Source organism: Bufo bufo, chromosome 2 (assembly GCF_905171765.1).
Source record: "Bufo bufo chromosome 2, aBufBuf1.1, whole genome shotgun sequence".
In the NCBI taxonomy this organism is placed as follows: Eukaryota; Metazoa; Chordata; class Amphibia; order Anura; family Bufonidae; genus Bufo; species Bufo bufo.
In genome coordinates, this window is record NC_053390.1 from 567,163,802 (window position 1) to 567,188,873 (window position 25,072).

The window sequence follows — 25,072 nt, forward strand, 5'->3', positions numbered from 1 at the left end:
AATAAAGTCACATTCCCATACCGTGGCCACTTTTATTAGGAAATATTTGGTTAAAATAAGTCTTGGTGCTCTTCCTCTGGAGCTTATTAGGCTCTCACTATACTATAGTGGAGAGTTTATCCATTTGCAATTAAGATGAGAAACACAACAGCTATAGAAATCAGAATAAATTTACTTGGTCAGGTAGAAAAGGGGCTTGTATGTTTTTATTGTAGCTCAGAATGTGTTTCAATGCAAAATACCATAAAAGAAGCAAAATTCAATACAAGATGCCATACGTAATGGCGGTGGAAGTTATGCAATAAACTCACACATATACTACAAGTGGAGAATGTTCCCCATAAAATAACAATTATGGAAAATCTATTCTTTGAGTTCTACATTGTGCAATTCCTCCTAATAATGATAGGTGTGTGCCCCTGCACAATCTTAAGGTGGCCAAACATTCAATATCTTCCTCCATGCTCCCAATAAACATACGGGTCCATTCACACGTCCGTAAATGGACTTGTATGCCAAAGATGCCACTGCCACACTTCTGGTGGTGGCTTATCTCCTGGGAGAACAAAAGGATCAGAGAAAAATATATATTTTTCCCAATCCTTCTCTCCCTCTACATCATCCCACACACCTTATACTGTCGGCTGAACCCACTGTTATCGGCACGTTCGGCCGACAATACACTAATGTGTATGGGGGCCTTTACACTGCTCAATCAGTGCTGACAGTTCCAGATTGTGTAGGAACACACCTCTTTGACATGGGGGATAGTAGCGCCCAGTTTTGAATTTAATCATACATTTATAGGAGGAAAAAGGGAGGAAGAGCAAAACACAGAGATTTGAGAAAAGATGCTTTCAAATTTTTATTTTATCGGGCATACAAGAAGTTACGTGAAGAAGTTGCTTTACTACTCACTTCAGCTACAGGAATTCCTTCAGGTGGACGACACTGCAAAAGAACTTCTTGTTCCAAAGACACCTCCTTCCCGAGAGGCTCCTGCTCGAAGGTCTTCCTTAAATCTAAGAAAAAGAGAGGGGATCTATAATAACTATTCAGTTCTGTCATTTCCATATTTCTGTGAAGCTTATGCACGATACACAATATTATAAAACTTAGAATGTGTGTATAACAAAAAAAATCTATGAGACTTAAAGGGACACTGACAGGCCCAATAAGCATATTTAGGTACATATATGACAGTACAGGTATTATCAAGTGTATTAAAATCATCTAAGTGTCCCCCCTATCCACCTTATAAATACCGAAAACTAATATTTTATAACCTGCTTGTCTCGTCTCCAATCTGCCCAAGGGGCGGCGTTTCATTTCAAAATGCGCCCAGCCAGCCGCTCCCAACTGCTGTTCTGAAGCCCCGCCCAGCTCATCAATATTCACTTCGCTGGGCGGCGGCTACAACTCTCCCCGACTCAAGTGCCCGGCGCATGCGCATAAAGCAGAGGCTGCAGCGGCCTCTAAGACGCAGACTGTCTGTACGCAGGTGCGATGTGACCCCGACCGGGCGCATGCGCTAAAGATTCGACGGAGGACGTGCCCAGAGGATTGAATTGGCCATGCGCAGGATCTTGAGTCGGGGAGAGTTGTAGCCGCCGCCCAGCGAAGTGAATATTGATGAGCTGGGCGGGGCTTCAGAACGGCAGTTGGGAGCGGCTGGCTGGGCGCATTTTGAGATGAAACGCCGCCTCTTGGGCAGATTGGAGACGAGACAAGCAGGTTATAAAACTTTAGTTTTTGGTATTTATAAGGTGGACAGGGGGGATACTTAAATGATTTTAATACACTTGATAAGACCTGTACTGTCATATATATACACCTAAATATGCTTATTGGGCCTGTCAGTGTCCCTTTAAAATAATAATACTAGTTAAGAATGAATGTATGCTTGTGCCCACTTCACGAGGTTGTCCTATCTAGACGATTCTTGCTTAGAATACAGCTACCCACTTGATCAGCTGTCATATCATGGAGCCAGTTGGAATGCATAAAAAAAAAAATCATACATGGTCATGCTGAGTCTTCCAGGGAGGGAGATTTTAGATTTGCATACTGATTGTATGAAGTGTAAAAGTGAATGTTTATCAGTGGTGTATGTTGGGAGGGTTTCACAGTTGATACCTCCCATGGAAGCCACATGCCACTGTATAGACATCTAGGGGGAGATTTATCAAACTGGTGTAAAGTAGCTCATAGCAACCAATCAGATCCCACTTTTCATTTTCCAAAAGAACTGTCAAAAATGAAAGGTGGAATCTGATTGGTTGCTATGGGCAACTAAGCCAATTCTACTTTACATCAGTTTCATAAATCTCCACCATAGTGACTTGCATTGATCATTGACTCCCATTGTAAAAAAATAATATCTCACAGTATTTTTTTATTTTTTATTGTGTCCCTCTGTATAGGAAAGCATAACAGTTGACACTTTCCTATATAGTAGAAAAAAGGTAAAGTATCCCAACGCAAAGAAAATGGCTCCTGTCATTCACAGGGTGCGCTGGGGCCTATGCATACACTCAGCATATGTGCCAGGGGCTTTCCCAGTGCATACACTGAATGTAATGTGAAAATGAAGTAAACAAATAGCAAAAAATCTAAAAAGTACATACATTTTTTACCCATGTGTTAGAACCAAAATATTTAACTTTTTTATCATTTCCAAACACATTCAAATCCCATATGCTTTGCACAGAGAACTCAATTCTAAAATCTTAGGAGCTGAACTATAGAAGATGTGTCAGACAGAAGTTAAATGTCAGTGTTCATAGTTTATATTAAACAAAAAGTCAAATGCCACAAACCAGCATTTTATATTGAATTCTCCATGGATGATTGGAGAACAGATATATAAGCATTGATTTGCAAGTAGTCTAAAACTTTTAACCTCTTCCTGACATCAGCTATACATGTAAGGCTGGGTTCACGTCACGTTTTTGCTATCCGTTTAACATGTACGTTGGGAAAAAAGGGATACAAAAGCAAAGCATACCACGCTTATCCATCCTGCAGAGTCTGGTAAAAAAAAGAAGTATACATTAGCGTATACTTATTTTTTTTGCAATGGAACTCTATGGTGAACAGATCCGCCTGAGGCATCCATTTAACTTATAATTTTTTTTGTATACATTAAACAGATGGCCGGCTTAAGGTGGAAGTCAGAAATTTCAATGTAGTGCTGGCTCAGAAGTTGAACTGTTGGCATAGCTGGCAGGTGACGGATGTGTTATACAGCAGACACCCACTGGCAGTATCTGTGAACAGAGAAAATTGTGACTATGGCATTTTAAAGTAGGGGACAACTTCTAAAAATAAATCAACCCCCATCATGAAATTATGGGAGCTGTTTAGTTACTATGGCAACCGGGAGCCCTATATTAGCTCCCTGATATGCCTTTGTAAAGTTCCTATTAAGCCTTGCCTTAGGCAGGGCTTAATATGAAGATTATGATTTTACCATAGGCTGTAATATTATGATAGTATATAATTGCACTCTGGGGTTTATGTGATCCAGTGATCACACCTTCAGGCCCCCTAGATGGCTGAAAATAGAGTTAAAAATAGAATCACTCCCTTTCACCATTTCATAGACAAAATAAAAAAATAAAATAAACATCATTGAGATTCATGTGTCGGAAAATATCCGACCTATTAAGTATTTATCCTGCATGGTGAATGCGACAGCTTCCTAATGTGTTATATGGAATAATAAATGATGACATTAGAAAGTACAACTTGTCTAGCAAAAAACAAGCTCTTATGGTGCAATGCGAACGGAAAAATGAAAAATTATGCATTTTTGGAAACACAATCTTGAAAATGGCTGCAGTGGGAAGGGGTTAAGTATATGCTAAGCACTGCAGCATATCAGCACTGTTTCTATAGCTGCATGCCAGGATCATATGTGAATGGTTTTTATTATACCATTAGAATCTATATTTTAAAGGGGACCTGTCGGCTCATCTGACAAATCTGATGTAATAAATGCAATGTCTAGAGACCTGGCATGTATCTCTTTAATATCCAGGTAAGTAACACCGATGCATCGTTCTATGCAGCCACTGTGTAAAAGAGAAATAACCAGATGGTATTCATTTAGAAGTTACATGTTGAAATTCCAGTGGTTTCATTCCTTCCATCTGTAAGTATGAAAGGTTAGTACCCAGTAACCGTAATGAACTATTTATTAGATTTGCATTAGAGCCGTCTGTTTATTTAACTGCCATCCGCAGGTCACTGATTTACACAGGCAAGGAATAACCTCATGACCCAATGCTGGCATCCTTATTACAGTCAAGTCATAGCTTCTTAGATTTTAAGATTCCAGTCATTATGAACACATGGTTTTGGGATCAATGAAATACAATATCCTTCTTTGTCTAGAGGTTTGATGGTTTAGTGGTACACGTAATGTATCCATGTATCCATTATACATATGATACCAATGACCTGGTTGCACAGTTCACTTGGACCTCTAACGGCATCAGTGATAATACTTGCATTTTTGTTTGTGACTATGTAGCCTGGTAACCCCTCTATGTTTTACAAGGATGTATTTGTATAGAAAATAGAAAATGACTATGATTGTGATGAAATGCTATAGAAAGTTCCTAAACAGTCATTACAAACATGAGCACATTTTCTTAAAGTTAACATTTCTCATGATACATATTCATTATTGTAACATTCTTGAAAAATTATCAACAGGCTGCAATCCCCATACCAACCACTGGGTGACCACATATAGCAGTAACAACTCCTGACAGAGTATCACAAAACATTTATTTTTTAAGCTGGTTTTCTCACACCACTTATGTTGGGATATGTTGAACCAAGAGGAAAGATATGGAAAGACACATCGGCATGTAATATCTATTTTGTAGCCTTACCAGATACATGCTGGCTATTTCTCTATTCTTTTCCATTTGATTTATATAGAGGGTCCATGTGGAGCTCTGTTCCCGCAGCCTAATAGGAACCCCACATTTGTATGGATCATCTATAAGGTATCATGTGATTAGAACATGAATTAGAGGGCCATCTTACAGTTGTGTAACGCATGCTGTGTTTGCTTAAAGCATAACTAGAAGCTATTAGCCAGAGGTAAGGAAACATGACTTGGGTGAAGGAAAGAGCTGAAGAAGTCTTATCATAGGGTTCTTATGGGGCAGTGGGTGGGTACACCTCTCACTCATTTGTTACCTTCATATAATTGGTGGTTCAGCTGTATCGGGAAATGTCATAGCAGCTTATGATGGGAGCAATGTGGTCATTTGAAGGATGATTAAGTCATACTGGACTTGCCATCAAGTTGGTACTTACAGCTGTGGAAAAGGCAGGGCACATACAGTACAGACCAAAAGTTTGGACACACCTTCTCATTCAAAGAGTTTTCTTTATTTTCATTACTATGAAGGCATCAAAACTATGAATTAACACATGTGGAATTATATACATAACAAACAAGTGTGAAACAACTGAAAATATGTCATATTCTAGGTTCTTCAAAGTAGCCACCTTTTGCTTTGATTACTGCTTTGCACACTCTTGGCATTTTCTTGATGAGCTTCAAGAGGTAGTCCCCTGAAATGGTCTTCCAACAGTTTTGAAGGAGTTCCCAGAGATGCTTAGCACTTGTTGGCCCTTTTGCCTTCACTCTGCGGTCCAGCTCACCCCAAACCATCTCGATTGGGTTCAGGTCCGGTGACTGTGGAGGCCAGGTCATCTGGCGCAGCACCCCATCACTCTCCTTCATGGTCAAATAGCCCTTACTTTCAAAGTTTTCCCAATTTTTCGGCTGACTGACTGACCTTCATTTCTTAAAGTAATAATGGCCACTAGTTTTTCTTTACTTAGCTGCTATTTTCTTGGCATAATATACATTCTAACTGTCTATTCAGTAGGACTATCAGCTGTGTATCCACCTGACTTCTCCTCAACGCAACTGATGGTCCCAACCCCATTTATAAGGCAAGAAATCCCACTTATTGAACCTGACAGGGCACACCTGTGAAGTGAAAACCATTTCAGGGGACTACCTCTTGAAGCTCATCAAGAGAATGCCAAGAGTGTGCAAAGCAGTAATCAAAGCAAAAGGTGGCTACTTTGAAGAACCTAGAATATGACATATTTTCAGTTGTTTCATACTTGTTTGTTATGTATATAATTCCACATGTGTTAATTCATGGTTTTGATGCCTTCAGTGTGAATCTACAATTTTCATAGTCATGAAAATAAAGAAAACTCTTTGAATGAGAAAGTGTGTCCAAACTTTTGGTCTGTACTGTATGTATCAGTTGTGTCCAGCAATATATATATTTTTTTTTTGCCTGGCGCTGGACGTAACTGATATACTTGATGTGTTGTGCATTTTAGTGTACCAGTCCAGCACCCATAGTCTGATACTGTTGGACACAAGAATGTTGCATACAGTGTTTTTCTGTCCAGTGGTAGGAGGAATCCAACATCAAAACTGATGCGCTGGACGCTTAAAACTATGGGATCACTTCTGGCATCAGTTTCTGCACCATGCTGGAGGGATCCTGAAACAGATTACTAGGTATGCCAGCCCAAACTACGAGGTTGGGCTGACCTAAATTATGGGGTATTCTAACAATGACTACATCTTTCCAAGGTATGGATGTTCTAATGTTGATAATTGACACAGCCTAATTTGGTACCGAAGACATGGCAGTTTTTTTCTATTTGACATAATTTTGAGGTGCAACTAATGTACTGTATAACATTAAGCAAATTGCGAAAAAAACAACTCAATTCCACCATTGTTTTTAGGGTTTCATTTTTATGAAGTCCAGTGCGCACTAAAAATGGCATGAACAACTTCATTCTGTGGGTCAGTATGAAAATGAAGATACCAAATTTATAAAACGTAGCTTTTGTCTTGTTTTGCTGTTTAACATGTTAAAAAAGTTTGCTTTGTGTCATTATATTCTGACACCTATAACTTTCTTAACAGAGCTGTGTGCAGGCTTGTTTTTTTTTTAAAAAAATTGTGGGATGAGCTGTAGTTTTATTGATATGATTTTGGGATTGTTGTGTTTTTCAGTTTTTCTTTTTAGGAGGCGGGGTGACCCAAAAAACAAAAATTCTGGCATTGAGGATTTTTTTTATATCATTCTTCAATCATTGTACTGTAGATAATCAAATCATTTAATAGATTAGGTCATTATAATGTTGTGATGCCACTTATGTTATTTTTTATGTATAAGAAATGGGAAAGGACATTTTCCTATTTTTTTTATTTTTTTACTTTATTCAACTTTTTTGTGAATTCCATTAGAGGACTAGAACCTGTGATAATTTGACTGCTGGTATTCTACACAGTAATACTTCTGTACTACAGTGTATATATAGGTGAAATTCGAAAAAATTAGAATATCGTGCAAAGTTAATTTATTTCAGTAATGCAACTTAAAAGGTGAAACTAATATATGACTCATTACATGCAAAGCGAGATATTTCAAGCCTTTATTTGTTATAATTTGGATAATTATGGCTTACAGCTTATGAAAACCCGAAAGTCACAATCTCAGGTACCCTTTGCTCAGGGGGTATGGATGAATTAGCTGACTAGAGTGTGACACTTTGAGCCTAGAATATTGAACCTTTTCACAATATTCAAATTTTAAGTTGCATTACTGAAATAAATGAACTTTTGCACGATATTCTAATTTTTCAAGTTTCACCTATGAATATAGGGCTATACAGGCATGACAACTGCTTGGTATCCCCTTATTGCATTTGTGGGGTGCTAATCGGAGGACACAAGGAGCCTTACCCTCTGTCTAACCATACAGTAACGTGCAGGCTTAGCTCCTGAGTATTGTACTATTATGGCACAAGTGATAACCACCTGCACTGAGTGAAGTAATAGTGAGCATTAAGTGGTAAATAACTGCTGTGGTTATTTTACCCAAATCATGCAGTGTAGTGTCTTTATTTCTACTTTCATGGATTGAATAATCACTAGTCCTCTCGATCATGTGTTTTTTGTCTAATATGTGCTTACCTCTTACAGTTTTCTAATGTGTAAACTTCAGATTTTTGTCTGTGATTGTCATAGTTAAAAATAAAATTTATATTCTATTCTAAATTGTGTTGGATAAAGCAGATAATTTGCTAAAGAGTCCCCTTCAATAGGATGTTCCTAGAAGCAATACAGTATAGGTGATAAATGCACTACTCTTATGTAGATTGATATCTCTATATGTGACTTATACTCATGCTTCCTAGAATGATATATCTATAAGGGACATATATACCTGGGACTTGTATTCCTGCTATATAGAATTATACTTCTAAATGGGGTTTATAATCCTTTTACTGTATGTAGAGTAATACCTCTATGTGTGGTTTACAATACTTCTATGTAGAGTAATACCTCTTGTGGGGTTTCGCTCTGGTAGATAGGGTAAGCAGGCGCAGTACAGAGGCAAAATACAAGTTCTTAACTCAAAACGTCAATGTTTATTCACACTTGAGGAAATTGCACAAAACAGCACGTAACTTTGCAGTCTTGGTGTTAACGGGCTTCTATCACCCCACTAAACTCTTTTTTTTTTTTTGGGGTACTTATAATCCCTATACTGCGATATATCTATACATTATGTTATTAATCATTTTCGTTCTGTAGATAAGGCAAAAAACGTACTTTTATAATATGCTAATTACCTGTCTACCAGCAAGTAGGGCGTCTACTTGCTGGTAGCAGCCGCAAAAAACCGCCCCCTCCTACTGTTGATTGACAGGGCCAGCCGCGATCTCCTCTTCCGGCTGGCCCTGTCTGCATTTCAAAAATCGCGCGCCTGTCTTGATTTGGCGCAGGCGCTCTGAGAGAAGGAGGCTCGCCTCCTCAGAACTCCCTCAGTGCGCCTGCGTGGATGACATCACCAAAAGAGAAGACGTCATCGGCGCAGGCGCACTGAGGGAGTGCTGAGGAGACGAGCCTCCTTCTCTCAGAGCGCCTGCGCCGAATCAAGACAGGCGCGCAATTTTTGAAATGCAGACAGGGCCAGCCGAAAGAGGAGATCGCGGCTGGCCCTGTCAATCAACAGGAGGAGGGGGCGGTTTTTTGAGGCTGCTACCAGCAAGTAGATGCCCTACTTGCTGGTAGACAGGTAATTAGCATATTATAAAAGTATGTTTTTTTGCCTTATCTACAGAACGAAAATGATTAATAACATAATGAGTTTAGTGGGGTGACAGAAGCCCTTTAATTCATACATAATGGAGAGTTCATATAACCTTGCTGGCAGGTCTGCCTCCAGTAGTCCACAGCAGGCTTTAGGGGGCCTGTTTCCCGAGTGTGCAGCTCTCAGTCCTCCAGCACGGCACAAAGCCTCAGATCCCAGAAACAGAGACATCTCTGCTGAGCCCAGCTGCCTATTTAAGGACAGCCAGGTGCTGCCAAAACCCGGACCGGCACTTAAACTCTGGTCCGGTATTTGTCCTCACCTGGCAGGAAACCAGCCCAGCCGCACATGCTGGGAGGAAAATACCTGCCTTGCCAGATACAACCTCTCACTGTGTCACTCTGTATGGGTCTTATGATCTTTCTATGTAGATTAATACCTCTGTATGGGGCTTATGATCTTTCAATGTAAAGTAATACCTCTGTGTGGGGTTTATAATACTTCTATGTAGAGTAATACCTCTGTCTGGGGCTTATGATCTTGCTATGTAAAGCAATACCTCGATATGGGGTTTATAATTCTTCTGTGTAAATTAGTACCTCTGTATGGGGTTTATAATACTTCTGTGTAGAGTAATGCCTCTATACAGGGTTTGAAATTCTTCTGTGTAGAGTAATACCTCTGTATAGGGTTTATAATACTTCTGTGTAGAGTAATGCCTCTATACGTGGTTTATAATCCTTCTATGTAGAATGATACCTCTATATGGGCCTTATAATCTTTATATGTAAAGTAATACCTATATATGGGGTTTATAATCCTTCTATGTAGAGTAATACCTCTGTATGGGGTGTATAATCCTTCTGTGTAAAGTACTACCTCTGTATAGAATTTATAATCCTTCTGTGTAGAGTAATACCTCTGTATGGGGTTTATAATACTTCTGTGTAGAGTACTGCCTCTGTATGGGGTTTATAAGCCTTCTATGTAGAATGATACCTCTATATGGGTTTTATAATACTTCTATGTAGAATAATACCTCTATATGGGGTTTTTAATCCTTCTGTGTAGAGTAATACCTCTGTATGGGATTTATAATCCTTATGTGTAGAGTACGACCTCTATATGGGGTTTATAATCCTTATATGTAGAATGATACCTCTATATGGGTCTTATAATACTTCTATGTAGAATAATACCTGCATATGCGGTTTTTAATCCTTCTGTGTGGAGTAATACCTCTATATGGGTCTTATGGTCCTGTTTAATTGTTAAATAGAATTTTAAATTAAGCCATTGATGTCTCCCCGCAGGGTTAAAAGTGTCTAGAGAGGTATTTCATGGCATGTGGCTGACCTCCTATTAAATAAATATAAGCCCTTCTGCAGCAGACACATTCTTCACACATTCAAATGACTCCTCAGTTAATTATATTACATGCTCAATGAGCAGAAATGTTCAATACATTTTTTCTGTTTTAATGGACTATAGTCATAGAGTACCAGCTCTCTGGAGGATGTAATCATTTCTTTTTTTTTCTTTTTTATTCTACATAACAATAGTTGGTGATCAGTAGGGAAAATGGAAAGTTTTAAAGCCCATGATAAAGCAATCTAATTATGTCATCAGGCTGAGGTACAGTCCATACAGAGAGAAGAAAGAGCCACAGTGAATAGGAAAGTTCAATTTTTTAAAACAGATTAATCTTAGTTTTTCTTCTTTCTACTTCTGACAATAGAAAATCATTTACAGAGAGTAGTAAATCGCTCTATTACTCTGATGCAAGTGGCCAAGGATCGCAGTGTGCCAGTGCAGCCATAGAAATGAATGAGGTTGTGGCGTGACTCGCAAGTTTGCCACGACAGCGACCCCAGAATTGCAAAAAATCCAACCATACTAGATTTTTTTGACACTCTGAGCTGTGCAGCCCCAGCCTTAGTGAAGTGTTTGAATGGGAGTTACAGGGAACCTGTATGGTCAATATTGATTTAATTATTTTTAACTTTGGGGAACCTTTTAAAAATAATCTATAAATGAATAAAATGTATGACAGGCCAATCCTTTTACAAGCGCTATCTGGTTCTATAAAAGTGATGCCCTATCTTATAGCTCACGGCATACTTGTTCTTGTGACGGCAAGTCTTATAGACTACAGTATATATACAGTCCTGATCAAAAGTTTAAGACCCCTTGAAAAATGGCAAAAAATCATATTTAGCATGGCTGGATCTTAACAAGGTTCCAAGTAGAGCTTCAACATGCAACAAGAAGAAATGGGAGTGAGACAAAACATTTTTTGAGCATTCAATTTAATGAAAACAACGAATAAACTGAAACAGGCTGTTTTTCATCTGATCAAAAGTTTAGGACCACCTGCCTTTAAAAGGCCAAACCTGTGCAAAGATGTGGATTCATTGTCATTTTCTGTCAGGTAGTCACACGTTGTGATGGCAAAGGCAAAAAAACTCTCCCTTTTTGAACGTGGTCGGGTTGCTGAACTGCATAAGCAGGGTCTATCACAGCGCGCCATCGCTGCTGAGGTGGGACGCAGTAAGACAGTCATTTGGAATTTCTTAAATAATCCTGAGGGTTATGGAACAAAAAAGTCAAGTGGAAGACCCAAAAAAATGTCATCAGCACTGAGCCGGAGGATCCAATTGGCTGTCCGTCAAGACACTGGACGATCCTCGACCCAAATTAAGGCCCTTACTGGTGCTGACTGCAGCCCCATAACCATCAGACGGCATCTGAGACTGAAGGGCTTCAAAAACGTCTTCAAAGACCTCGTCTCCTTGAACGCCACAGAACTGCTCGTTTGGACTTTGCAAGAGAGCACCAAACATGGGACATTCAAAGATGGAAGAAAGTTTTATTATCTGATGAGAAAAAATTTAACATTGATGGTCCTGATGGTTTCCGACGTTACTGGCATGACAAGCAGATCCCACCTGAGATGTTGTCTACGTGCCACAGTGGAGGGGGCGCCATAATGGTCTGGGGTGCTTTTTCCTTCAGTGGAACAATGGAGCTTCAGGAAGTGCAGGGGCGTCAAACGGCCGCTGGCTATGTCCAGATGTTGCAAAGAGCATTCCTCATGACTGAGGGCCCTCGTCTGTGTGGTAACGACTGGGTTTTTCAACAGGACAATGCTACAGTACACAATGCCCACAGGACAAGGGACTTCTTCCAGGAGAATAACATCACTCTTTTGGCCCATCCTGCGTGTTCCCCTGATCTAAATCCAATTGAGAACCTTTGGGGATGGATGGCAAGAGAAGTTTACAAAAATGGACAACAGTTTCAGACAGTAGATGGCCTTCGTGCGGCCGTCTTCACCACTTGGAGAAATGTTCCCACTCACCTCATGGAAACGCTTGCATCAAGCATGCCAAAACAAATTTTTGAAGTGCTAAACAATAACGGCGGAGCTACTCATTACTGAGTTCATGTTTAGAAGTTGAATTTCTGTTTTGGGGGGTTTAGTTTTTTTTTGGAGGTGTGGTCCTAAACTTTTGATCAGCTGAAAAACTGCCTGTTTCAGTTTATTCGTTGTTTTCATTAAATTGAATGCTCAAAAAATGTTTTGTCTCACTCCCATTTCTTCTTGTTGCATGTTGAAGCTCTACTTGGAACCTTGTTAAGATCCAGCCATGCTAAATATGATTTTTTGCCATTTTTCAAGTGGTCTTAAACTTTTGATCAGGACTGTAATCTATATAATCTGCAAGACATATGTTTTGCTTCTGCAATGCAATTCTAAATCTCACCTTCTACGTACCAATTATGTGGCAAAGGAAGGGGCCTTGGAGCCCTCTCAGATGTCAGAGCCTGGGTCCCACTGCTAGATAGACCACTGTGCTCTAATTTCTTTACTATACCATACACAAACTAACTTCCATAAGTGCATGTATATGTAAATTTTCAGTAAACCGATTTCACTACGAATGCTAGTTGGCGATGATCTGGCAGTGCAATACTACTGCCTATTGCCCGATAAACGAGCAAACACTCATTCATTGGGCAATCCAAATCTTTTGACAGGTTAAAAATTTGTTGTTTGCAGGCGGCAGATCATGGTGTCTAATCATAATCTCCTGCCGGCAAACAATGATTCAGTATGGGGACTAGCGATGGCATAACGATCGCTCCTCCCTATACTGAGGAGGAGATCACTGCATATAATAGCAGCGGTCTCCTCTCCAGCAAGCAGGCGATTGCCCCGGAAGGAACTCTTCCTTTCCAACAATCTTCTGTTAAATCAGGCTGTCTAATATACTCTTTAGTAAAATAAAAGGTGAATAGTTTGATGTAAGAGTCATCGTTTTATTACAGCAGAAGCTTTGCATCAATGAGACTTGTTTTCATGAATTAAATCTCTCCCACTCTTCAGACTGTTACAAGCATTTCCACAGAGGGACAGTGTAGTGGAGATACCAGAAAAGCTGGACAATAGCAATGCAAATGAGAGCATTATGAATTCACACAAAAGACAGAAAGCTGGAGAAATGATGTTCCTTAAGCTCTTGTAAGAGGAGATATGTACTCGGGATTGAATGAGCATTTTCTTTGTAAATTCAAAAACAATAAGATAACTGTGTACATATCAAATATTGGCACTTTCATATTAAAATAAAGAGTTGGATTAGGAAAAATTTGTATTATGAAAATGCCACAAAAGGATTCTCCACATTTTTGTCTCCATGGGAAAAATTAAGTAGAACAATGCAGAATTGATATAAGCAGCGTGTCCGGTGCAGGCTTTGACTGTGACAGACTTGTACATTTCCAGGTAATGTCTGCAGTCTAGTTATATTTTATTCATATGGGATTACCTGATCCACAGTGATGCAAGCTAGGTTACTGAGATATGTCAGTCCTCATTCCATGAGCTTACTATTTAGCATCTGGCAGATACCCATGACCTACAGGGTCAGTGTAGTAAAGAGTTAAATAATAGGTTGCCCATGTGTCACACAACTACCAACCCCTCTCTCTTCTGCCGTTTTGCTGTCCATGCCCGAACTTCCTCCCACTGGCCCTTGCTGAACATAGACTCAAGCTGACTGTGACCTCTTAAGGTTCCCTGCCCCCATCACTTATTGCCTGAGCAATTGGTCCTTTTGGCTCTTACGATCTTCTAGGTGTTTAGTTTCAGAGTTTAACACCAACCTGGCTGGTGTATTTCGACTTCTTTTTCCGTTGTGACCCTTGCTCCTCCTGACTACGACTTCTGCCTGCCGGCCTGATACTACATCGTGCTGTCATATGTTCAGCTCCACAGCAGCTGTAACTAACAGAGACTATACCTGTGGTAGCGACAGGGTATGGCCACATGGTCAGGTTTCCTCATGCAGTTTTGGAAGCGAAAATCAGGAGTGGACCATAAAATGAGATAAAGTATAAAAGACAGATACAACTTCTCTTTTTTGAATTTATCAGGAAACGTGACTGTATGGCCATATCCTTAGTGATTTCAGATTCCTGTACAGGAATCAAAGAATGAGTGCCAGGGAATAAATTAGGGTACATGTAACGGCAGTGTAGTTTATGTGGATTTTGTGTCATATTGACGCCAAAATCCACATGTGCTTCTTGCACATTTTGTTGTGGAATTTGCTTCAAATCTTTTAGAAAAAAAGATGACTAACGGGAGATCTAATAACTATGTATAAATATATCAGGGGTCAGTACAGAGATCTCTCCCATCATCTATTTATCCCCAGGACTGTGACTGTGACGAGGGGACATTCTCTGCCTCTGGAGGAAAGAAGGTTTGTACACAAAGAGAGGATTCTTTACGGTAAGAGCAGTGAGATTATGGAACTCTCTATCTGAGGAGGTGGTGATGGTGAGTTCACTAAAAGAGTTCAAGAAAGGCATGGATGTATTTCTGGAGTGTAATAATATTACAGGCTATAGCCTCTAGAGATGGGTCGTTGATCCAGGGAGTTATTCTGATTGCCTGATTGGAGTCGGGAAGGAATTTTTTCCCACTAAAATGATGAAAATTGGCCTCAACTTCATGGGTTTTTTGCCTTCCTCTGGATCAACTTGCAGGATAACAGGCCGAACTGGATGGACAGATGTCTTTTTTCAGCCTTATATGTTACTATGTTATCCTACCCTTTGAAGTGTACTAAAAATCTGTAAAAAATAAATAAAATGACATGCTGTGGATTTCAAACTCTGCACAGCAGGTCAATTTCTGTGATGAAAATTTCTGTACCATGTAGATGAAATTTTGAAAATTTTATCTACCCAGGTACTGTACTACACTGTAGACTTTAAAGCAGAAAATCTGCATGTAATATGCAACGTGTATATGTTGGCTTAGTCTCCACTCTTGGGATTAGTTCAGGCCAAATCCACTGCAACTCAGAGAGTCCCCTTCATCTCCGGTAAGCATTGTGACAGCAGCAATGTTTCTATCTCATTGGCCTTAGGTCATGTTACTGGATATAAATAACTTTATAATAGACTTTGATAATGCATGTTCTACTTTTTCTGCCTTTCCATGAACCCCTTCCCACAAATACGGAGCACAGGCTATGCAATAAATAAAAAGTATAAATGTGTCCACAACCAACCATGGGAGACTGCATAGATAGTATAATAATATAGAAAATAGAATTTACTATAGAAAATGCGTTTTAATTAAAATCAATGCTTTTTCATTAAAATCTAGTTATTCTATCCCCAGTAACATGGACACTTACAGCCTATAAAAACACACACAATAAAAAAAAACACAATCCTGGACATTTAATTTTCATTTGTTGGTCATTGAAGGTATCCTATGCTATAATTTTGGATTTTAATAAAGGCCCATCACTGCAGGACAACAATTGTGTTCTCCGTGGCACTGATATATACAGTGACCTTGCCTGACCGTATCTTTATTGGTAAAATGCCAAACTCCAAAAAACAAGCAGAGCCTTTTACACAGGAAAACTGCTCATCCAGCAGTTTATTTTGCCCTTAGAGTTTTATGGCCCTGGTAAATCTCCATGTTTATGCATGCTAAAATGTTTTCTTTTTCCAATAAAAAGATCTATTCAGTTTCTGCCTGCTACTACCCAATGCAGTAATACTCCCTGTGTTATATGGTATAAATATGCTGAAAAGCTTATGCAAAGAAAAGATGGAGAAATAATTCTATTGCTTTTGCTTCCTCTTCAATGCATGCACAAAACATGAGACAGATTTGCCTTTTTGAACAACTAGTTAACCATCTTTAAATGTATCACAAATCTAAAAATGAGCCTGTATCCAACCAGGACCCCAAGAGCATGGTGGTGGTAGCTTCCCATGGGTCCAGGATGCCATAGAGACCTTCACTACTAGAGATAGGGGGTGTGAAGGAAAAATTACTTTCAGAGTAATCTAAACTATAGTAAAACTAAAGAGAGCTTCAGGGGCGAACTGGGAATTTAAAGTGGCACTGGAAAAAATACTAAAAGTGGCCCAGTTTTGTAGTCGGGTCCAAATTGATGGAAGGCATGGCTAACACAAGTAGTCTGGGCCCGCAATACCATATTATACCACCCCAACAGAGCCAAATACCACAGTCCATCACAAAATACCGCCACCAGCAGCACAAGATACATCCCCAAAAACTTCCACTGGTCAGCCGTGAGGAGGACTGAGGTGGCCCCCTGGGAAATTTCCCTGTGAGGTCTATGGCCAAACCGCTTCTGGAGAGCTTTCGCACTATAAAATGGATACCTGATTTTATTATACAGTATCATATATTTTACAGTATACAGTATCAAATACATATTCAAATAATCATAAACAGGGATTGCAAGGTAGGCTGCAAAGTGGTGGACCATGTGCAGTTTTTTAGAGCTTCTCAAAGTGCAGCAGCTATATAACTTATTCAGAATAAAGATCAAGCATCAATCTCCTGCATCTCTAAATCCCAATAACAGGACTAATGGTGGAAGGTGGACTGTTATCGGGTCCGTAGCTAAACCTACCTATGCTTTTTTGCATATAATGTTTAAGGTAGCCATAAGCCTTCAACAGCTGTTGGTCAACAACTGTTCCTACCTTCCTCGAAAGCACATTAATTCTGGTCTTTGCTGAGCATGCTGTGTTCTCAATAGTTCTCAAATTTAATAAATTGTTGCCACACACCTCTGAAGACCCTTTTCTTCCTTGATTGCAAAGAATTTAAACATGTTGAAGTACAACACATCTGACATCTGTTGTTGGGGGAGAGTTAAGATATCACCATACACATTAGGTGGTTGATGGCTCTTGCCAAGATCGGCAAGTTTGGCCTACATTCATCTACCTGGGTACTGTGGGAGAAGCAGGCCAAACTTAAAGTGGTATTCTCATCTGAACAGTTATGGTATATACACGGAATATGCCATAAGTGTTCAATAGGTGTGGCTTCCAGTCCTGGGACCTGCTCCTATGCCAAGAACAGGGCCCAGTCTCACAGCCGTCATGAATGGAGAGGTGACCACACATGTTCGGTTCTCTCCATTCACTTCTATAGTTGTTCTGAAAATAGCAAACTTGGAGGGATACACATGCACGACCACTGTTTCATTCATGGCGGCTGTGAGACTGAGCCACGTTCTCAAGATATGGTCCCAGGGTTGGACTTGCACCTATCAGGAATTTATCTTATGCTTTTGAGATCCTATAAATGTACAGATAGGGTAAGCCATGTAAAGGGGTTGTCAAGAATTATAAAAGAGTCTGTATTTTCCCCAGAACAGTGCCGCTCTTGTCTATGGCATGTGTTTAGCTCTATAGCACAGCTTTATTCATTTAAATGGAACTGGGCTGCAAAAGAAAACACAGCCCATGGAACAGTGTGGACCCGTTTCTCACAAAAAAAAAATAATGGAAGGACAAATGTACACTTTGAGTAATCTGGTTTATTCTATAATATCTATTTTAGGAATATATATTGAGAGTAATTGGAATACTCACATGCTATCCTAACATATGCCTTTCTGCTTTTGGTAGTTCCAGCAGAGCTCCAAGCAACACATTGGCACCAGTAATCTTCTAATCCAAACAATTCTTCTACTTGTTGTCGTGATATCTCAATACTCACTTCTCGGACTATGAGACCTGCAAAAAGAGAATGGAGGGAAATACTTACAGCTATATAAACAATGTGCCCAGATAGTATTGACATCACTAAATGTAAAACATCTTCACAATATAATATGCTTGGCTACATAGTATATGCCGCCTTTAAACCCTCACCCCATTGTCACTTATCTCCCCAGAATTGCTGTCTCAGCAACTATTCATTCATTTTGGTTACTGACTCAATATGGACCAAGTCAGATAAAGTCTATCCTGTGTTGATTAATCTTTTTTTTAGATTTTTTCAAATCAATCTAATTCACCAAGAATCTCAACTATACGGAATTTATTCTATTATTTCTTTTCTTCAGCTACAGGTTTCTTCAAGCCCAATGCACAAGTTAACAGGATTCAAGGGATAAAAAAAGGCCTTTCTTTTATCCATAAACCATATCTAGTACAAATAGAAATAGTTTTTGCCCTGTTTAGTTTTTATAGGTAGTGAAATCTAACAATGTCAGTATACACCTTCAGAATTCTAGATCTATATTGTCAGCTGCCAGAAGGAGAAGCAGACGGATTCAGCTCAGAGCCTGCTGCAGTAGCTGTGTCAAGGTAGAGACAAGGAAGCAGAAAAGATGAGAATTATATTTTTATGTGCAAAAACACTGTTAATTACTTTAAAACAGCTATTAACAGTATTTCACGAGCTTTAATACAAACATGATTCATGGGTTAACCCCTTTAAAGGGGTTCTCCAAAACTAGTTTTTGACTAATGTCCTATCCTGTGGATCGATGGGAGTTCAACACCAGGGACGATCGCAGATCAGCTGTTTGAGAAGACACTGGAGCTCCTGTGAGCCTTCTCGCAGCTTACACTAGTTGGAATAGTGATGTTATGTACAACGGTCATAGGTGCAGCTCAGTCCCATTTAAGTTAATGGGGTTGAGAGGGGATACTAAGCACTGATACCGATATACAATGTACAGTGTTGTGCTTTGTAAGCTGCAAGAAGGCAGCGTCAGTGTCTTCTCAAACAGCTGATCTGCAATCATTCCAGGTGTCGGACCCCCACCGGTGAGGTACTGATGACCTATATAGAGGATTGGTCGTAAGTTGAAACGACTCCGAAAACCCCTTTAATGGGCTGAGCTGCAATATCAGACACAAATCATGGATAACAGTGGTGCTGTTTCTGGGAGAAAAAATACCCTTACATCTAGAAGTAGAGAATCGCTTTAAGGCTCTGTTGTTGGCAAAGGTCGAGTCTCACTTATCACTCTACAGCCAACCAAAAGCAGCGTTTTATCAATCTACTGCAGTGGAAATCAATAGCCAGTCAGTATGATATTATTCTAATAACACTAAGCTCTAGAAACAGGGCTGAACGAGATGTAAATTGTGGTGTGTTAATATTACACCGTACGGCATCACACTTTGAACTCGCTGATCAAATACTTGATTTATAAAAAAAAAAAAAAAAACATAACAGGAAAGTGGATATCAACAAGGATAAAAGGCCTCTTTCACAGTGTTCAGCATACCGCGTCATATAACCTAAGGCTGTAGCTACACAAACCTGGGATTCAAGGCATGAATGTTCCTATTTGCGATGCACCAAGAATCCTAAAAGCTATCAAACGCAAAGGCAATCCTTTGATTTCTCTTTAGCCTCATAGAGAGCTCCTATTCACAGGACAGGCGATTAATTGCAGTTTGTGCACAGTTGTATACGGACATTCATGGTGCACAGTGTTTATATCTAAAGTGCACCTCCAAACATAACAGCTAATAGAGCGTGTAATATCCGAAAAATCTCTGGTGGGAATCTATTTTAATCAGAGGCCTTTCAACTCTCACCTCCCTGTATAATGAACCATTATAGTATATTTGCACATAACGAGCTGTTTCTGAAAAATAAATATATATTTTTTTTGAGTAATTGCTGTACATTATTGAAATATCCTATATATAAAAAAAAAAGAACATAAAGATTAAAGTGCTTCTCTGGAGTGCATCTCCATGTTTCCCAAAAGACAAATTGAAAGCAATTTGGTGCCTTTTGTGAAGAATAAAAAGTAGAAAAAAAGTTGATAACACAAATATAAATTCAAAGAGCATGTGTGTTTAACCTGCCAACCTCTCTAACAGCAAGCATGAGAAACAAGCTTCTCTAGCATGCTATGGGAATGTTTTAATAATGAGGGTAACAAGCAAGTTCAAAGCAGTTTGGTGGTTTGGGAGTTGAGGTACTTAAATATCAGAGTTACATTAGTAGCAGTCGAATGCACAGTCACCTTGCATCAGACATTTACATAAGAGTGGAGAACTAAAAACTGTCACTAAAAAATATATAGGCCTGTGCTATGGATGACAGCAGAGCAGTGTCAGCCCTCAGAGTGTATCTAAAAGACCTAAAATACATGGGTGGAGATTTATCATAATCCTATACCATAGATTTGGCATTAAAAAAGTTTGAAAACACAGGTTAAATTGCATTGTGACTAGATTAGGAAATTAGTTATGGCGTTGTATGGGCAGGCCGATCGACTCCGATGCGTTTATCATCATTTACGCCAGAAACTGGTGTGGGTATCAGTCTGGTGCATAGACTGCCAGAGGAGGCATTTCATTTATAATGAGGGCTGCGCCAGCAGCACAAAGCCCATCAAGATGTAGCACACAGCAGTCTTGATAAATCAGGGGCTCAGTTTACAGTGAAATGAAATAGAACTAAGATAATGGCAAGTACATGTATTTGTTTAGGGTTATTGACTCTAGGCACAATTTGCAGAGCCTCTAAAGCACAAAATACAGTTCAGACAGTATTTGGCCGACAGTTGTTCCTCCCAACCAAGCCTGCATGAGTTCTTAATACAGAGAGGGGAAGAAGCCACTGCAAGACACCTCTAGAAGCAGCGTCCCTTGAGCATGTTGAAGTCCAACACACCAAAGCCTTCTTTGCATTAGAAAATAGAGTGTTAAGAGTCTTCTTAACAAAGCCCTAACTAAGCATTGCTAAGGAGAATCTGTCTTCAGTCTTCAGTTCTACTGAGCGCTGAAGACACCTTCCAGCCTGCCTATTATCCCTTTGCCTCCTTCCCCTTTTCCTGACTATGTACATGTGCCCTAACTATCACTGCCTATCACCATGTCTATCTGACTTGCTGCCAGCGCTAACCACTGGCAGCTCTGATAGCTTAGTTCTCTTCCCTGGGCTTTTCTCTTAGTAAAAGTGAGTAATATAGGAGGGATCAAGGCTACAAGCGCTTAGTGTTGACAGTAAGTGTACAGTAGCACAGTACACTTACTGTCAGCCCAGAATGACCAATAATCAATCCTCTAAAAGACGCACTGGAAAGATAGGGAGAGGAGGTAAAATTACAGTTAATATACGTAAAGTTCACAGAAGTGTGCCCTTTGAAATTCAATGAATACCAGAAACTCACCAAGGTTAAATAAAAAGTTTTTCTCAACATTTGGCAAGAGTCTAGAATCATATGAGCTGCTTGCAAAGTCACCGTACAGTATAAATAAATGTGTCATTAAGATGTAACATTGTAAAAATTAAAATACAGCATGTCTCTGGCTTTCAAGGTCCTGGAACAACCCTAGCCTTTTAAATGATTTTTTACAGTGCATTCTGCATTTATCGATGCCACTCTAAAAGCATTTTGATGTACTTGAAAATTTATGTCATAGTCACAAATAAAATGTATGTTCTGGGCCAAAAGTGACAAGCCAAGTATGGCAATTGGTAAATCAACTAAAGCCGAAATTGCAGTAATCAGAAAACAATGTCAAAGTCCGTTGATTGATTCTAGTGAGGCTCGGAAATCACTGTTCTACAAATTTTCTAGTATGCTGTAGTACAAGTGTCGATGTTTAAAGGGGTTATCCAATGAAAAGGATTTGAAACCAATTCACAGGTGATAAATACTGGATCACAGAAGTCTGACCACTGGGACTTCTGGAGATCCCAAGACTAGAGCGCTGCGGACGTTGATGGAAGGAGCCGTAGAACCACATAGTCACTACAGCTCCATTCAGATGGGGGACTTAGAGGCCCTTCATTCTCAGGATCGATGGGTGTCCCAGCAGTCCAATCTCACGTGATCTAATATGTATTACCTAACCTGTGAATAGGTGGATAGGTGAAGAATACCTTTTGTGGGATAACCCCAGTTTAAACCAAATCAGGAGCAGTCTAATGTATAGATTGTAAAGTTTCCATGATTGTCTATAAGGCCATTTATACTTCATGCCTGACTATAAAAATAAGCTTGACAGACTATTGGACTATTGTTAGCTGAGGAGTAACTTAATGCTCATAGAACTTAATGTAAAACCTGTACTATAATCCAGACATGTTCTTCTTACAGTTCTGACCACTTCTGCAAGCTTTATTCCAGATGTTCTGACTTCTTATTTAAAACCTCTGTAACATCCTGAGACCAAAACACATTATGTCAGTCCCTTCAGGTGTGTGGCAGAGGGTTTTTTAGACTGTTAGTCCTACCAGGGTCTTAATACAATTGGACCTTGTACTGTGAAATATTTATAAGCCTATAAAATCTACATTGGTCTAGCTACATCCCACCATATAGAATTTTAGGATATTTGTCTCTGTAATTTTTATGGAGCCCTGGATGATTTTTGTAGTCACTAGTGAAGCAAAGCATTTGAAGCAGAATACAGTCCGAAGTTTAGGAAAACTTTGATTTGCAACAAATCTGAATTTCCTTGCGCTTCATGATAATGAATCAGTTTTTTACTAAAATGGCAGTTGCACATTTTATAAAGTGATCATCCATAATGCCGTGCAGCCATCGAATCCACAGAGAGCCAGCAGATTGGATGTACCAAGTCCTATAAAACCCTCATCCTGCGTGGTCTCCACCATTGTCTTGTGAGCTGAGCATAAGGAGAGACATGGCAAGCGCTCATGAGATACAGACAGTATTGCTGAAAATGATTAATAGAAGAATATTGAATAAGGAGAGTACAGGGAGACTTATTCTGTCAGTTTTATTTATGTATTCCTACATTTACTTATTCCTACATCAGCCGTAAATGTAATTCAATACCAATAAGATGTAAGCCTTTATTATTCCTGTGCCAGCGTTCCAACCAATACCATCCAGTCTGCACCCCTTAGGGGGGCCAGGTCTTAATAATGACCATCTTCATCTTTTGCTGGCTTTGCTTCTTCCAAATCATCTTTCAAAGTCTCCATGTCCTAGACGAATCAGCGAGATGCAGATAGAGGAGGAGCTGGATGTTCCTGATGACATATTCTCATCGATATTAGATGATGTGGAATAGGAGGAAAAGCAGATGGCAGAAGAAGGACTCCCACCTGTAGGGCAGGAGAGCTCTGGGGTTGGAGAAGTGGGTATGCCAGAGCTGATTAATATTCTGTGTTTACTATCAAATAACCTGCAGAAGATTGCAGACCAGAACAGCAATAATATGCATATTGTGCCCCCACCCAACCGGCCAAACCCAATACCATCAACAGCCCCTGTTTAAAGGTGTCATCTAGCCATTAACAATGAAGAAGGACTATACAGTGCGGTCTTCATTATTACATGAATGGCAGCTGTGGACTACTGTAATTGGCTGTCACGGTTCTTTAAATCTTTTTATCTTTATATATTATATATTATAATAACATTTTTACTTGGAACAATTCAGAATAAAATGCTTTGCATAATTTAAAAACATTTTAAAATATTGACATTGCTGATCGTCCATGTCCATATTTTTTTTTAATTTGGAGGCAGATTTACTTTTAAGCGAATGTCATGGTTCCCACTAGCACATTATCAAAGCTTTATTACCGATATGTCACCACCACTAAAATTGACACTAATTTAAAAGGTTCAAATTAAAATACTTTCACACTCTTGGCAGGTGTGATTTTCCTAAAAAACACAGGCAGAGGAGAAAATAAAAAATAATAGGCTGGATAATAGCTGCCAATGGTTTGAGCTTTGCATTAAAACTGTGGTAACCGTCTCACAAAGAAAATCTGTGCACTTTTTATTTCTGGTTCAGAGGATTTACATGCTCTCTCTAATGATCTGGGCTGTCAGCACTCAGTAATGCTTCCCAGTCTCCAGATTACTGCTCATGCAAAATTGAAGTACTTTTGAGGCAGTTAGAAGCAGCAGATGAATCTCAATGCACAGCACAAGGTGTAATGGCACTTTCAGCACTTGTTAGACCGAGGGAGGTAATCACAGGAAAAAACACCCCAAAAACATATAGGATGGAAAACTGCATAATCATATGTTGAGAATTCAGTGTTGCTAAAAATTAACTTTTTTGTGACATATAAAAAATATAAATTCAACTTACAAAATAGAACAAATATATAAGGGACCTGCCTCAATAGCACCATTACCATAGATACTGTTAACATCATCAATTTTTTTTTAGTAGGAATATTTTTTAAATATGTTATTTTGTAATTTCAGACATCTTTTCATCAGATTACAAATACAAATGACTGAGCTTCAATACAAGACATTGACAAAATTGACACTGTTTCAGGGGTAAATGCTTACTTTTACTCATCCCAGATAGCCAGGGGCGAACCAAAAAATCATTAGGACCCATAGCAAGAAACTAAATTGGGCTCCCATGCCACATTCATAGCCTCTCGCACTACCTGTTCATGGTCAGTATATACAGCAGAGTACTGATGAGTAGGGATGAGCTAACCAGTGGAAGTTCGGGTTCGCCGAGTTCGGACGAACTTCAGGTCAAAGTTTGGGTTCGGGACCCGAACTTGACCCGAACTTAACCCGAACCCCATTAAAGTCAATTGGGGTCCGAAC

The 25,072-nt window shown here is 39.4% G+C and overlaps 1 protein-coding gene across 2 annotated transcripts in view; it reads right to left on the reverse strand.

The window, feature by feature from the left end:
* The window catches only part of UNC5C (unc-5 netrin receptor C), a 386,735-nt gene that overhangs the window by 106,104 nt on the left and 255,559 nt on the right, over positions 1 to 25,072 (reverse strand). For both annotated transcript variants that reach the window (XM_040418177.1, XM_040418176.1), the window contains exons 4-5: positions 18,120 to 18,263; positions 919 to 1,022 (exon numbers count right to left, since the gene is read on the reverse strand). In XM_040418177.1, the coding sequence (XP_040274111.1) occupies positions 919 to 1,022; positions 18,120 to 18,263 (248 nt within the window). The remainder of the gene's footprint in view (positions 1 to 918; positions 1,023 to 18,119; positions 18,264 to 25,072) is intronic.